The sequence below is a fragment of the Macrotis lagotis genome, chromosome 5, assembly GCF_037893015.1.
Source record: "Macrotis lagotis isolate mMagLag1 chromosome 5, bilby.v1.9.chrom.fasta, whole genome shotgun sequence".
NCBI classification, from domain to species: Eukaryota; Metazoa; Chordata; class Mammalia; order Peramelemorphia; family Peramelidae; genus Macrotis; species Macrotis lagotis.
In genome coordinates this window covers 141,391,680-141,405,412 of record NC_133662.1, presented here as the reverse complement: position 1 = coordinate 141,405,412, position 13,733 = coordinate 141,391,680, and the positions used below count along the sequence as shown (strand labels likewise).

Genomic DNA, 13,733 nt, shown 5'->3' with positions numbered 1-13,733 from the left:
TTTCTATTGGGTCTGACTCTTATGCCCTCATTTAGGTTTTTCTTGGCACAGATACTGGAGTGGTTTGACATTTCCTTCTACAGTTCATTTTTACAGATAAGGGAACTGAGTCAAACAGAGTTATATGATTTGTCCAGGGTCACACAGAGCTAGAATATGTCTGAGGCAGGATTTGATTTTATGTCTTCCAATTCCAGGTCTGACATTCTCTCTACTGCACGATCCTAGTGCTCCTGGTGGCAGGTAGTAATTAAAAGTGCAGATTTTTAAAATAGACTTAAAACTTAGAAATCATTGAGTTTGAAATTCTCTGAAACAATCAAACATCTTCTTAAGTGAGGGTAACAAGAATTTTACTTGCATGAGATAGACAAAAGTAGTAAAAACTAATAATTAAGTTTGCTATCTAAGAATTATTGTTATAATGATGCCATAAACTACTAGGAAATGTAGTGAATTGAGTACTGGACTTGGAGTTAGGAGGACCTGAGTTGAAATTTTTCCTTAGAAATGTATTATTCATGTGGTTCTGGGCAAGTCATTTCATGTCTCTCTAAATCTCAGTTTTCTCTTCTATACATTGAGAATGATGGACTTGATGACCTCTAAGGTCCTTTCCAGTCTAAATATATGATTTTATGATATAACGACTTTGTGCTTAATGATTTAAAGATATGTAGTGGAATCTAGATATGTTGCATATGTCTTTATGTGTACATATCTTTATGTTCATTTATATGTGTAATGTGTGATGGAACTGGAACTGGTCATGTGTATTGAACTCTTACTCAGTTTCATGGTTCCTTTTATTTGCATATGCAAATAGTATATGGCACATATGTATTCATATATTCAAACATAATTTTCATATATAGCCTATATTTAGAGGTTATCTATGATAATATATATTATTCATATGCATGAATCATATGAATAAATCATTCCATTCTTAACAAAACTGAAACTCAGAGAAATTTTAGAAAGGAATACATTCTATATTTTTGTTTTAGTTGCTTTCATGGAAATATTTTCATCGATTTAATAGTGTGACATCTCCCATAAGCCATATCCACAGTCTACTCTGCTACTCAAGTAAGATTTTTATGCTATTTAGAAATGCATTTGAGTTTCACCCTTAGAAATTGTGAGCTAAAGGATGAGTTGAAGTAGGTTCCATCCTTATAATACAAGCATACTGTAGTTTGTAATACAGCTGGACTTTTGAAAGATTAATATTAAATATAGAAAAAGTCATAGCATCTGCATCTAATTCTCTTGAAGTCCTGCCCCCATTGGTAACATATTGGATAAATTAATTAATGCAAAAGTCTGAATCTGAGCACTTCTAATTATGTTTTAGGGGGACAATTTAATCACAGAATGCTGCTATAACACTAAAGATCGAGTACGCATGACATGGGTAAGCAATTTATTTTTAATCAGACTGAGTTGTTTGAAAAAGAAGGCATGAACCTTCCTTTATTTTTTCTAAGAAATGAGGGAACAAAACATTCCCACTTGGAAAGAGAGAAGTTAAGAAATTGTAGTCTACTTCAAGAAAATGAAGTAAAATGCTTAAGTTTTTAATTAAAATGCAAATCAATAAATGTAATTGTGTTATGTAAATGAAATTCTTTGACAGTATAACTTTTTTATAAAAAACTGTTGCATGTATTTTTCATATCAAGCTTACAACTAATAATATCATTTGGCATTAGATATTAGTGTATTACTAAACCTGAATGTTAATGAGAACAAGTTCAGTCTTGTTATAGAACTATGACCTTCTTTCTACTCCATGGCCCCAGAAACGTAAGCTTAACAAGGAGAGCTGCAAAAGGGGACCTTTTTTGAGACCACAGGGATTGGCACAAATATTTGTATTATTTCAAATGTAGACCTCAGACACTCAGTGCAACAATGGCAGTGTATGTATTCAAGGCACTTTTTTTTTTGTAAGAGAAGGGATGTGAACTCTATACTGCTTCTGATATCTGTTACATTTTTTTAAGGTTTTTTCAAGGCAATGGGGTTAAGTGACTTGCCCAAGACCACACATCTAGATGCCTGAGGCTGGATTTGAACTCAAGTACTCCTGACTCCAGGGCTGGTGCTCTATCCACTGTGCCACCTAGCTACCCCGCCTTCTGATCTCTTAATAAGATCTTAATACCTTTTTGATTTAGTCAAGGAGAGTACTAACTTACTTGTTTGAGCAAGCAAACTATTTATATCTTGGAGGGGCGAAATTATGATTTCTGGGAGTTTAAGAGTTGGTGAAATTAAAAACTGGGAGCTATCTTTGGAGGCATACACCTCTACAGCTTTGGGTTCTGGGAGTTGGGGAAGATATAGAGAGAAAGAAAAAGAGAATCAGAGGGAGAGAGAGAGAGAGAGGACAAAGAGAGACACAGAGACAAAGATACAGAGATGGAGAGGGACAGACAGACAAACACAGACAGAGATTCTAGACACAGACACTAGAATGTCTTTGAGTATGGGACCAGTCACAAACTCTGTCTTGAATTTCAAGAATCCACTTCACTATCATGGTGAGACTCATCAGATGAAGATTGACATTATTTACCATGAATATCTAGGAAATAAACAAGAATGTAAATGGTTCTTGGAATGATATAACCTCATTGTGTCCATGGAATGATAATAGTGGGGTGGCAGAAAAGAGAACCAATTGATAAACATCCACTTTTAGATCTACAAACAATAATATAACTTGATACTTTTATATGTTTATTCTTTTATCAACCAACATGCTCATTCACTGCTGGAGGAAATTAACTACGTATAGATATAGATATAGATTTAGATGTAGATGTAGATGTAGACGTAGATGTAGACATAGACATAGACATAGACATAGATATGATATAGATAGATATAGATATAGATGTGTCATATATATGACATAAGATCCTAGGATCATAGACTTAGGTCTGGAAAAGATCAATCTCCTTCTATTTTCACACCAGCTCTGGGGAGGCAGGTACAATTATCATCTGCATTTTGCAGATGTGGAAACAGGAAGTGACATCACCAGGTGCAATTATAGATATCTAAGATGAAATCTAAATTTAGGTCTTTTTGAATTAAATTCTAATGTCCTATTCATTTTGTCATCCTGCCTCATGTGAAGTAAGGTGACAATGGAAGAAATATAAATTAGAGAACTTTCTGTGCATAATTGAGTAAAGAATTCTCGTTTCAATTTGAAATTCTGAACAAATTCAAGGAAATTGGGTAGAAATTTTTTCATTAATATTTTAGTAAACATGAAGAAATTTGAAAGAATATATAATTCATTCATCAGATAATGAGCTCCTACTGTATGCTTTTGTATTTTATAAAAACTGTTGAGCATTGTCCCATATTTGTTTGTAATTTTATGGCATTACTACTTGTAAGTTATTATCAAAACTTTAGAACTAGCTCTATATATTTTCTCCTTTATTCCTAGAATGTGATTTATAATCCTGAGATCAGAGCTAGAGTTAGGATGAATTATTTGGATGAGGTGAGGTGAACCATTCTTCCATGACCTCTCTGAGCTTTAACTAAGGTCAAACTTCATGTTGTTGACCATTGATGCAAAAAACCTTTTCTTTCATAGTTATGAAATTAAAAAAAATTCAGCCAAATTGGTTATTTGCTCTGTTAGAGATAGGTTAATCCAGGTGATTAGTGGAATTGCTTTCTGAATTTATCTGGGTGGTCACACAGATTAGAAAGTACCTACATCAATTAATACATGTTGACTCTTTCCCATAATTTTGAATAGTAATTCAGAAAATCAAAATCATTCTCAGGCTATTATTTTTGGCTTCCAGATCCTTTATACATAGTGTTAGCAGGGACTCCAGGATATTGCTTTATGTGTACTTATCCTTTAAATATAGATAATAATAGCTGTTATTAATGTTATTTTATTTTGAAATTGTACATTTTTAGGGTGGACTAAGCACAAGAAGTGAAATGTGCCTCTCATATCTGCTCTATTACCCAAGAATCAATCTCACTCGATGTGCAAGTATTCCAGATATTATGGAACAACTTCAATTCATTGGTGTAAAAGAGATCTATAGACCAGTCACGTAAGTAGTCTAACATCATATGGCATGGGTTATCTATCTTAGTATGACTCCAAGTGAGCTGAATTTATATATTGACTTCATTATCCAACCATGGTTCTCTTGGCTTTGATGTGCTATCATTTTTATACTAGTGGAAGGAACACCTTGAAGTGTGACCACACATGTTTCCTGGAAGCTCTCTTTTGCCATATAAAACAGAAAAAGAAAAACTGAACTCATTGGTTTTGCTTAGCTATAAGGAGTTCTTCAAAGTGAAGGTCATTAAGTCCTGGAATGTATCAGCAAGGGAAGTGGTCTCCTTAAGAGATTTAGATCCAGATTAGATTCTAGTCTGTCTTGTGCATGGAAACAAGTCTGCCTACATATTTGATGACTTCAAGATCTGTTTCTTATAATAGTATTATTTTTTAAGGTGACAAGCTTATTATTAGGGTGGACCAAGTACCAAAAGAGAAATATGCTAAGGGAGTTAACAAGGGAGTTAAACTAAATGGTCTCTAAGAACTTCCTTCTCCAAAGTTCTGTGATTTTAAATAAGATATATATAGAGAGGATAAGGGAAGAAAGCAATGCAGTACTGTGGCAAAAAAAATGAATACAACTGAGGTCAAAGATTTTTACAGAATGAAATTCATTCATACTGAATTGGCAGAATGTACAATCAGATCACAAGATTCAGAGTTCATGAAGTCACGATTGAGTTATGAGTTCTTTGAACTTGGCAGAGGCAAGACTTCACAAAAGGAAATCTTGAAAAGGGAATATGATTTTTGTCTGATATGAGTCCCTAAAAGCAAAAGTCAGTCTTGACCAATATCATAAAACTGTGGATTGTAATAACAGTATTTCATAGAATCTCAGATCTGTAGAGAACTTGAAAATCATCTAGTCCAATCTATACCTAATAGGAATCCCCACCACTACCACCAAAAGAAATTGTTCTTGGCAACTAATGACCTACATACCACTTGTAGGCCTTCAAGAATTGGAAATTTACTACTTTTAGTGACAAAACATTCTTCTTTTGTATAGTTCCAATGATTAGAAAAATTTCTTTAAAGCTGTTTGAAATCTGCCTCTCTATAACTTTCATCTATTCTTCCTACATCTGCCTTCTGGAGCAAAACCAAAATAAATCAAATTTCTTTTCATGTGATAACTTAATTTAAAATTTTTTTTATTTATTTGAGGCATTGGGGTTAAGTGGCTTCCCCAAGTTCACACAGCAAGGCAATTATTAAGTGTCTGAGGCCAGATTTGAACTAAGGTCCTCCTGATTCCAGGGCCAGTGCTCTATCCATTGCTGCAACCTAGCTGCCCCTGATAACTTTTCAAATACTTATAAACATAGGTCCAGAGATTTAAAGTCAGAAAGGACTTAAGTATATTAATTATATTATACTGTTATCTCTTGATTAAAATACTTTGTCAGGGTCAATGTACAGTCTGTCCTCTGTTGTGTCTCATAAGAACAATATAAGCTTGGAAGGCTCTACCACAGGTCATAAACAATTAATTCCTTATAAACATTTGATATGGAATTTCTATTTTACCCTCTACTTCTAGGATAGCAGGGCAGTCTTCTGAGAATTTCTTGAAAAATAGCTTTCTTTTTTTTGGGTCATGTTCAGGTAGTCCAATAATTTTAAAATTACTTCTCTTGGATCTGTTTTCCAGGTAAGTTGTTTTTCCAACGAGATAGTTCATATTTTCTCAATGATATTTGAATTGTTTCTTTCTGGCTGCTTGTGATATTTTCTCCTTGACTTGAGAGTTCTGAAATTTGGCTATAATATTTCTGTTAGTTTTCATATTAGGATCTCTTTCAGTAGATGTTTGGAAGATTCTTTCAATTTCTTTTGGTTTTGTTTTATTATTTCTTGATTTCTCACAAAATCATCAGTTTCCCTTAACTCCATTCTACATTTTAAGAGAGCTTTTGTATCTCCTTTTCCCAGTTGGCCAATTCTATTTTTAAGGCATTCTTCTTCTGTTTGGCCTTTTGAACTGCTTTTTTTCATTTGATTCAAAGTGGTTTTTAAGATGTTATTTTCTTTAGTACTTTTTGGTATCCTGCATCATTCTTCCCTTTTTTTTCCCTCTACCTCTCTTACTTGATTTTCAAAATCTTTTTTTTAGCTTTTCCATAGTCTGAGACATATTCATATTTTTCTTGGAGGCTTTGGATGTAGGAGCTTAGACTTGGTTATTTTTTGAGTGTGTATCTTAATCCTCCAAAGGACCAAAGTAATTATCTATCTTTTTTTTTCTTCTGATGTTTGCTCATTTCCCCATCCTATGACTTGATTTTTAACTATTTTGTTAAGGTGAGGCTCTAGTTCCAGGGTGGAAGACATACTGTTCCAAACTTTTGAGGGTTATTGCAAAGTTTTCAGGGACACACCCCAGGGACCTCAAGTTCCCAATTCCTCCAAGGTCTTATGAGAGACTCTGACTGCTCTTCTGGTCTATATTATGGTCTGTGGGTGACCACAAGCACTCCCCCCCTTTTCTGGAGCTGTGAGGAAGGTCCCTGCTCCTCTACGGAGTAAAGTTCCTCTTTCTGAGAATGGGATCCCAGACTGTGACCTGTATTTAGGTATGGACAAAGCAACAAAGTCCTGCTTCAGGGACAGCAAAGAAACCTCTGCAACTTTCCCCAGCCATTCCCTTCCCTTCCTGTTCATGGGTTGAGTACTCTGAAAGCAGTTGTCAGGAGACTTCCAGCCAGGTGGCTCCCCAGACTTGCTCCTAGACCCTGGGGTCTGGGTCTGCACTCAGACTTGTACTGGATTGGGCTCTTCTCTCACCCTGGTGTGACAGAGTTTTCTTGCTGAGTTTCCCAATTGTCCTTGGCAATCCTTAGACTGAGAGGTCTGGAAACTACCATCACTGCCACCAATCCAAGTGCCCCCAGGGACCCAAGTGCCCTGTAGGCTGTTCCTAGATGGCTGGAACTGATTTGCTCCAGGGAACCAAGGCTACACTGTGGGTCCTTTCTGATCCTGGTACATCAGACCCTTCTTACAGATCTTCCAAGTTGCCTTGTACTGGAAGATTGTTTCACTCAGTCTTTCTGTGGGTTCTGCCAAATTAGAATTTGGTTAGAGTCATTATTTAAAGGTATTTGGAATAGTTTGGGGGAGACTCCACTATCTTGACTCCACCCTTTCACATGAACTTCTATTTGTCATGGAAAAACTATGTAAAATTCAATTCCTGAACTTGTAAAGTTTAACTCACATTTAGAAGTTAAAATGTTTATGAATTAAATTTTACCTAATTTTATTGGACTGAGTTTTCTTGTCAGTACATATTGTCCTAAATTCTTATCCTTTTATCAGTGTGATAGCTATAACTCTCAGCTTCATGTCTCATTCAAATTTGATAAGCATGCCATCAATGCTTTCATTCAGCTTACTGATAAGAGTATTGAATAGAATAGGACCAATAAGAGATAGCATGGGACATTGTACTAGAGACCTCTCTGAATCTAACTAATGATACTACCATCTAACCTATCTCTCCATCACATCCCCAAGGGTATCATATGAAAGAAACTTAATTGAAATATCTTCCTAACCTTGAAAAATTGTTGTGATATTCTCTTGATTTACTATTCTAGTGACTATCCTGAAGAGGAAATAAGTTTGACTTTTGTCCTATTCTTGATAAAATCATGCTGGCACTAACTAAACAATTAATCACTGCTTCAATTTTTAAGGAATTATTCATTAAATAATGTTCTATAATTTTTTTATCAGGAATTAGTGTTAAACTCCTCAGTAAACAGTTTAAAAAAAATAAGCTTCTTTCTCTTTGAAAAATCGATTAACAGGTAAATAGGAAATTTCTTGTTCTCCACAGTTTTTCATGAATATAGAATAGAATAGAAACTGAGCAATCACATCTGTGAATTCTTTCCTCATGTTGTTCATATAGACTATGGTTACTTTATCTCATTATTGACTGTTATGTGTTATTTTACTTTCTCCTATATTACTTTTAATAACTTTTTATCCATTCTTCACACTCAAAAGATTATTATTCTTGTTAGAGAAAAGAAACAAACAATTAATGAGTTGAATAGTTTCTCTTGTTCTCTGGTATCTATAATAAATAATTGTTCCATCTACAGCAGTTGTTCTATCCCATTATCTTCCTCTTGTCACTAAGTTTGCTTAAACAATTAAATAAGAAAAACCTTCACCTTTTAAAAATACATAGCATTTATAGGTAGCTTTATCTCAGTCTGACCTAATGCCACTCTTTCATTATTTTAAATCTTTTTTAATTAATAGCATTTATTTCCCCTTTCCATCTTTTAGCTGCATTGAAGAAGAGAAAAAGAAAAACAAGCTACTTATAGCAAAATAGTTGGGAAAATAAATTCCCACATTTGCCATGTTCAAAAGTATGTCTTATTCAAAATATTGAGTGCATTTCCTCTCTTTCATCAGATTGCTAGCATGATGCATAATTCATCTGCAATAGTGATTAATCATTACATTGATCAGAGTTCTACAGTCTTTCAAAGAGTCTATTGTAAAAAATTGTTCTTGTGGATCTGTTTTGCTCTAAATCTGTGTCTTCCCAGGCTTCTCTGAAATGATATAGCACAACAATATTTTATCACATTCACATATAATAACTTCTTCAACCATCCTTAATTGATGAGCATTGTTTACAATACTCTACTAAAGAGCTGCTATAAATATTTTAAACAACAAACTTTCTTCTTTTTTTGAGTATGTTAGATTTTTTTTTGCAAGGTAAATGGGGTTAAGTGGCTTGCCCAAGGCTGCACAGCTAGGTAATTATTAAGTGTCTGAGACCGGATTTGAACCCAGGTACTCCTGACTCCATGGCTGGTGCTCTATCCACTGTGCCATTTAGCTGCCCAAGTATGTTAGATTTTTAAAAGACATGGAAAGAATGTGGGAAAAATGGAAGGTACAAATAGTATTATATTCATTAGGAGTTAGTTTTATAGCCATCCGTGATGCTAGCAAATCTATATATAAACCATTAGAAAGAGGAAGACCAAATTAATTAGTAAGCATCAGCTAATCATCTATAATATCTCAGATACTGTGCTAGGTAATGATAATGCAAAGACAACACTGAAACAATCTGACCTCAAGTTGTTTACATTCCATCAGGAGAAAGAACACACACATATCTAAGCATAAACAAAATAAATACAAGGATCATATAATAATAGCTAGCATTTCTATTAGTACCTACTATGAGACAAGTATTCTTCTATGTCCTTTACAAATATTATCTCATTTGATCCATACCAGAATATTGGGAGATACCTGGTGTTTCCCATTTTACAGAAGAGGAAACTAAAATGAAATAACTTGTCCACAATCAGATAGCCAATCAATATCTGAAGTTCGATTTGAACTGTTTTCCTGACTGAAGTCTCTATTCATGGCACCATCTCACTGCCTGTAATAGGAGGGATTTGCTGGGTCAAAAGGATATGAAAAGTTTACTTACTTTCCTTGCATCATTCTAAATTAAAATTGAGGATGACTGAATTTCATAATTCCACCAAATATTTGTCATTATACACTGCTTCAAACATTGACCATTCCTATTATTTTTCATCTTTACTAACTTGCAAGGAAATGAAAATTCCAATTATTTTAATTTTCAATTATTTTTTAAGCACCTTGGAGCTTGTTTCCTTGTGCTCATTTATTTGCAAATACTCTTTTGGAAACTGTATTTATTCTGTGAATACTTGTCTTTTAGGGAATCATTCTTATTGTTATATATCCATCTATGTTTTTGGTATCCAACTTTTTTCAGTAATTTTTGATGCATACACTTTCCCACTCTACCTTTTCGTTTCTAATTTGGTCTTTATTACATAAAAGCTTTTAAATTTTATCTATATGAAATCATGTTTTTCTTTTAAAATTTCTTTTCTCATTGTTTCATTAAATATCATTCTGTTATTTCTCAGCCATATTTGTGAAAAATACTTGATTTCATTTTTTTTAAAAAAAAGTGTGACTTTTTATATTCACTTTACATCTGTATGCATTGTGAACATAAGAAACTATTTCCTCCTCTGAAAGCTATTATATCAGTCATCAAGAAGCATTTATTAAACACTGGCAAATGGTCAAAAGACAATCCTTGCTATCCAGGAGCTCACAATCTAATGAATCTCCCAGAGTGCAATGATCCTATTATTCTTCCTTCCATCTCTGCAGCACAATTCTCCTTCCCTCAAACTCCTAAAAGTTTCCTATAGGAATTCATTTTCCTCTTTGTATTCTCCTTGCAACACTCTCCCCCTTCATATAGCCAGTTATTTGTTTATTCCTAACAGGCTAGAGTTTTATCAGTTCATTCACTCTATCAGGGAAACCATCCTGCATTTTATAATTAATAATAGTCACTTGTCACTTGCAAATTCTGCAGGTGACTACACCATTCCTATCTCCCTTCTATACCAGCTGAAACTGAGATCCTCAATTCTTTGACCCTCTTGCTAGCTCTCATAGCCAGTGGCTTTGGCAAATTTCTTGTTTACTTGGAGTTCTTCCCTTCAAGAGGCTCCTTTGCTGAGGGTTTCTGGGTAAAGTTTTCTTGTTAATATGTTTTCCTGTTTTATTTTTTTTTCTGGGACTTTCCCTGAGATCTGAAGCACCTTGCTTTGATTTGCAGGTGTGTTTGATCTGCAATTAGCATATTCCTTCTCCCTCTAATGCAGACATTAATTGCCCTCAGTTGTTATCTTTCTTCCTTTTTCTCCTCTCCTCTCACCTCTCAACAGACTTCAGAGACTGTCTACTGGAATCTTGACTCTTCTCTATTTAACTGTCTTCTGATGTCCTAGCTATCTATTTCTCTTTGATGAACTCATCATCAGTAAATGATGTACTCCACTGGTAAATGAAAAAGGTGTCTGATGTGAAAAGTCTTTGTAATTATCCAGTGATCCCAGGATCAGTACCATGGAGCTAGTAAACAAAGTAAAACAGTAGCTCATACTTGTGTTTCCATGGACACAGACTGGAAATTCCTCTATAATTTATTGTCTTGGAGAGTTTCTTAGGGTACTGCTAAGAGAGGTTAAGTGATTTGCCCATAATCACATCTGATCTTCCTAATTCCAATCCAACACTAACCATTTATTTACTGGGTCTCACTTGTGTAAATATCATTATATCCATTTTAAAACATATTCATTGGCAAAGGTTGAACAACTGGTAAGTGAGAGAGCTAAGATTCAAACCTAGACCTTCTGACTTTCCAACAACTTTAGACTTTCCAAAAAGTAGTTTTTCTTAATCTGGAACTCATGAACTTTTTTTTGACATTTTATAACCATTTCAATGTTATTAGTTTCCTTTGCACTCCAGTGTATTTTATGTCATTCTGAAAAAGGTTTCAGAGGTTTACTTAGATTGACAAAAGGCCTAAGTCAGAAACAAAGTTTAATGACTCCTGGTGTCTCTCTGGAGATCATGGTTCACAATTGAACTCTCCAAGACTAGTTTATAGTCTTATATTTTAATCACTGTATTAAAATTGCTGTTTCAGCATTTACTTCCATGATTTTGAGCAAAACTCAGTCTCATTTATCAAATTAAGGGGCTGGACAAGATGGGCTCTAAGGTCCCTTCTAATTCTACATCTATGATCATGGCAAAGCCAAGGATTCAAACCTAGGTTTTTTGACTCCAAACACATTTTTCCCCCCCACAATTAAAATGCCTTCTTCTGAAGAGGTTCTCACCTCTTCAGTTTTCACTATTATCAAATATTTATTTTGACTAAATTTTTTAGTGGGAAAGGATACCCAAACTTCTCCAAAGCAATGAATGTGTGTTTCTTTTTTTGTTGTTGTTGGGGGAAAAAAAGAAAAAGTCAAAGCTGTGCAATACAAGATGTTTTTTTTGTCATGCTCTATGGCACCATGATTTTCTTCTGTATCCTGAAGCATCTGAGGCCTCTAGATATATTTGATTACCATTCTCTGAAACAGCCATGTTCCTGTACAAATGTCCCAAAGTATCAATAATCTACTTGAGAAATGTGATACTTAAGTAGCACTGAGAAAACTGGTCTTTGGGTGACTTTGGAAGAAAGTGAGAAGGGGCCTCACAGAACAAGGCCAGTCTTGAAATGATATTGCCCACATCAAGCCATCTATCATCATGGCTAAATTTATTTTGTACTTCCTAGCATGAATGAAAAAGAGCCTCTTTTTTGAAAAACACATTAGGACTCTAAATCAGAGATTGGGTTTTACTTCATCATCACAGTGACATAATTGATGGTAAAGCCTAAACCAATATGGTGCTGGCTGAGAGATCTAAAGGAAAGAAAATAGATGGGTCATTTTTTCTTCTTCCTTCAACTCAAAGGAACACTGCTAGTGTGGTTTAGAGCCCTCCCTAATTTTTTTTAAATAAGCTATTAAAAAGGAATGTTGTGTAACCTAATGTGGCAAAAAAGTGCTGTTCTATGTTTTTAGTTTCATTTTTAAAACTAGTTGCTCTGTTTTAAAGTTAATATTTCCCAGTCACCCAGGATCAGCTGGGGGGGGGGAATAAAAAAAAGCTGACAACTAAATCCTACCTTAATTGTTTTATCTATTAAATGTAAGAGAGGAGAGGGAAATTAATTCTCTGTCTTACAAAAAATGACAAAGTTCCACTAATGACAAAAAGTTGAAGATGGTGGTGGGGGCGCTTAGAAAACCGGTTGTTTTATGTGCACAAATCATCCTTTCCTCCTCTTCCCCACTGTAGAATATCTATGTCTAGAGAGCACCAGGTAGGAGCCTCATTTGAAGAAGGCATTTTAATTATAGGAAAAGAACGATGTGTTTTGAAGTTTTGACTTCAGAAGACTTAAGTTTGAATCCTTGGTTCTTCCATGGTCATAAATTTAGAGTTGGAAGGGACCTTAGAGATCATCTAGTCCAGCCCTTTAATTTTATAAATGAAGTTGAGTTTTACTCAAGATAATAGAAATAAATGCTGGAACAGTGATTTTAAAACAAGTCCAGTTTTTTTTTTCTATGAATATCACTACCTCTTCTAGTTATGTGACACACTTATCTGTGTCTCTTTAGGTATCAAATGAAGATGATAATATTGCATAACCTCCTCATAGAGTTATAGTAAGAAAAAAAGCAATAAAACACTATAGAAATGTGAGTCATAATAATTAATGATTAATGTTTAAAAGGATTAAGTGATAATGTTTAAAAGAAGAATCATCATGGTCTATGATTAGGTTTATCTTAAACTGGAGTGGATCAGGCAACTACTTCTTAAACCAGCAAGTAAAGATTCCTCTTCTTCCCCTAATAAGTAACCACTCCTGCTATATGCTTTCCCATTCCTGAAATTACTTTCAATAAGACAAAATCTTGGGGGTTTTTTGTTTCAAAATCTCTGTATCTATGCTTCTAACCCCAATCCTGCTAGAATAATAGGCTTCCAGATTATTCTAGGTTTAACCTTGTGAGTCAAGTTCTACTGGTATTTTTCAAATGTTATAGGTCATGAGTCCCCACTATTATATGATTTTTCTCTCATTGATTATAAATCAGCATCATCAATGGGTCAGGTTTAATTAGCTTTT

General features: G+C 34.4%; 1 protein-coding gene across 2 annotated transcripts in view; it reads left to right on the top strand.

Moving 5' to 3' along the window:
* Positions 1 to 13,733, top strand: part of MOXD1 (monooxygenase DBH like 1) — a 119,265-nt gene that overhangs the window by 74,535 nt on the left and 30,997 nt on the right. For both annotated transcript variants that reach the window (XM_074187604.1, XM_074187605.1), the window contains exons 9-10: positions 1,361 to 1,420; positions 3,967 to 4,109. In XM_074187604.1, the coding sequence (XP_074043705.1) occupies positions 1,361 to 1,420; positions 3,967 to 4,109 (203 nt within the window). The remainder of the gene's footprint in view (positions 1 to 1,360; positions 1,421 to 3,966; positions 4,110 to 13,733) is intronic.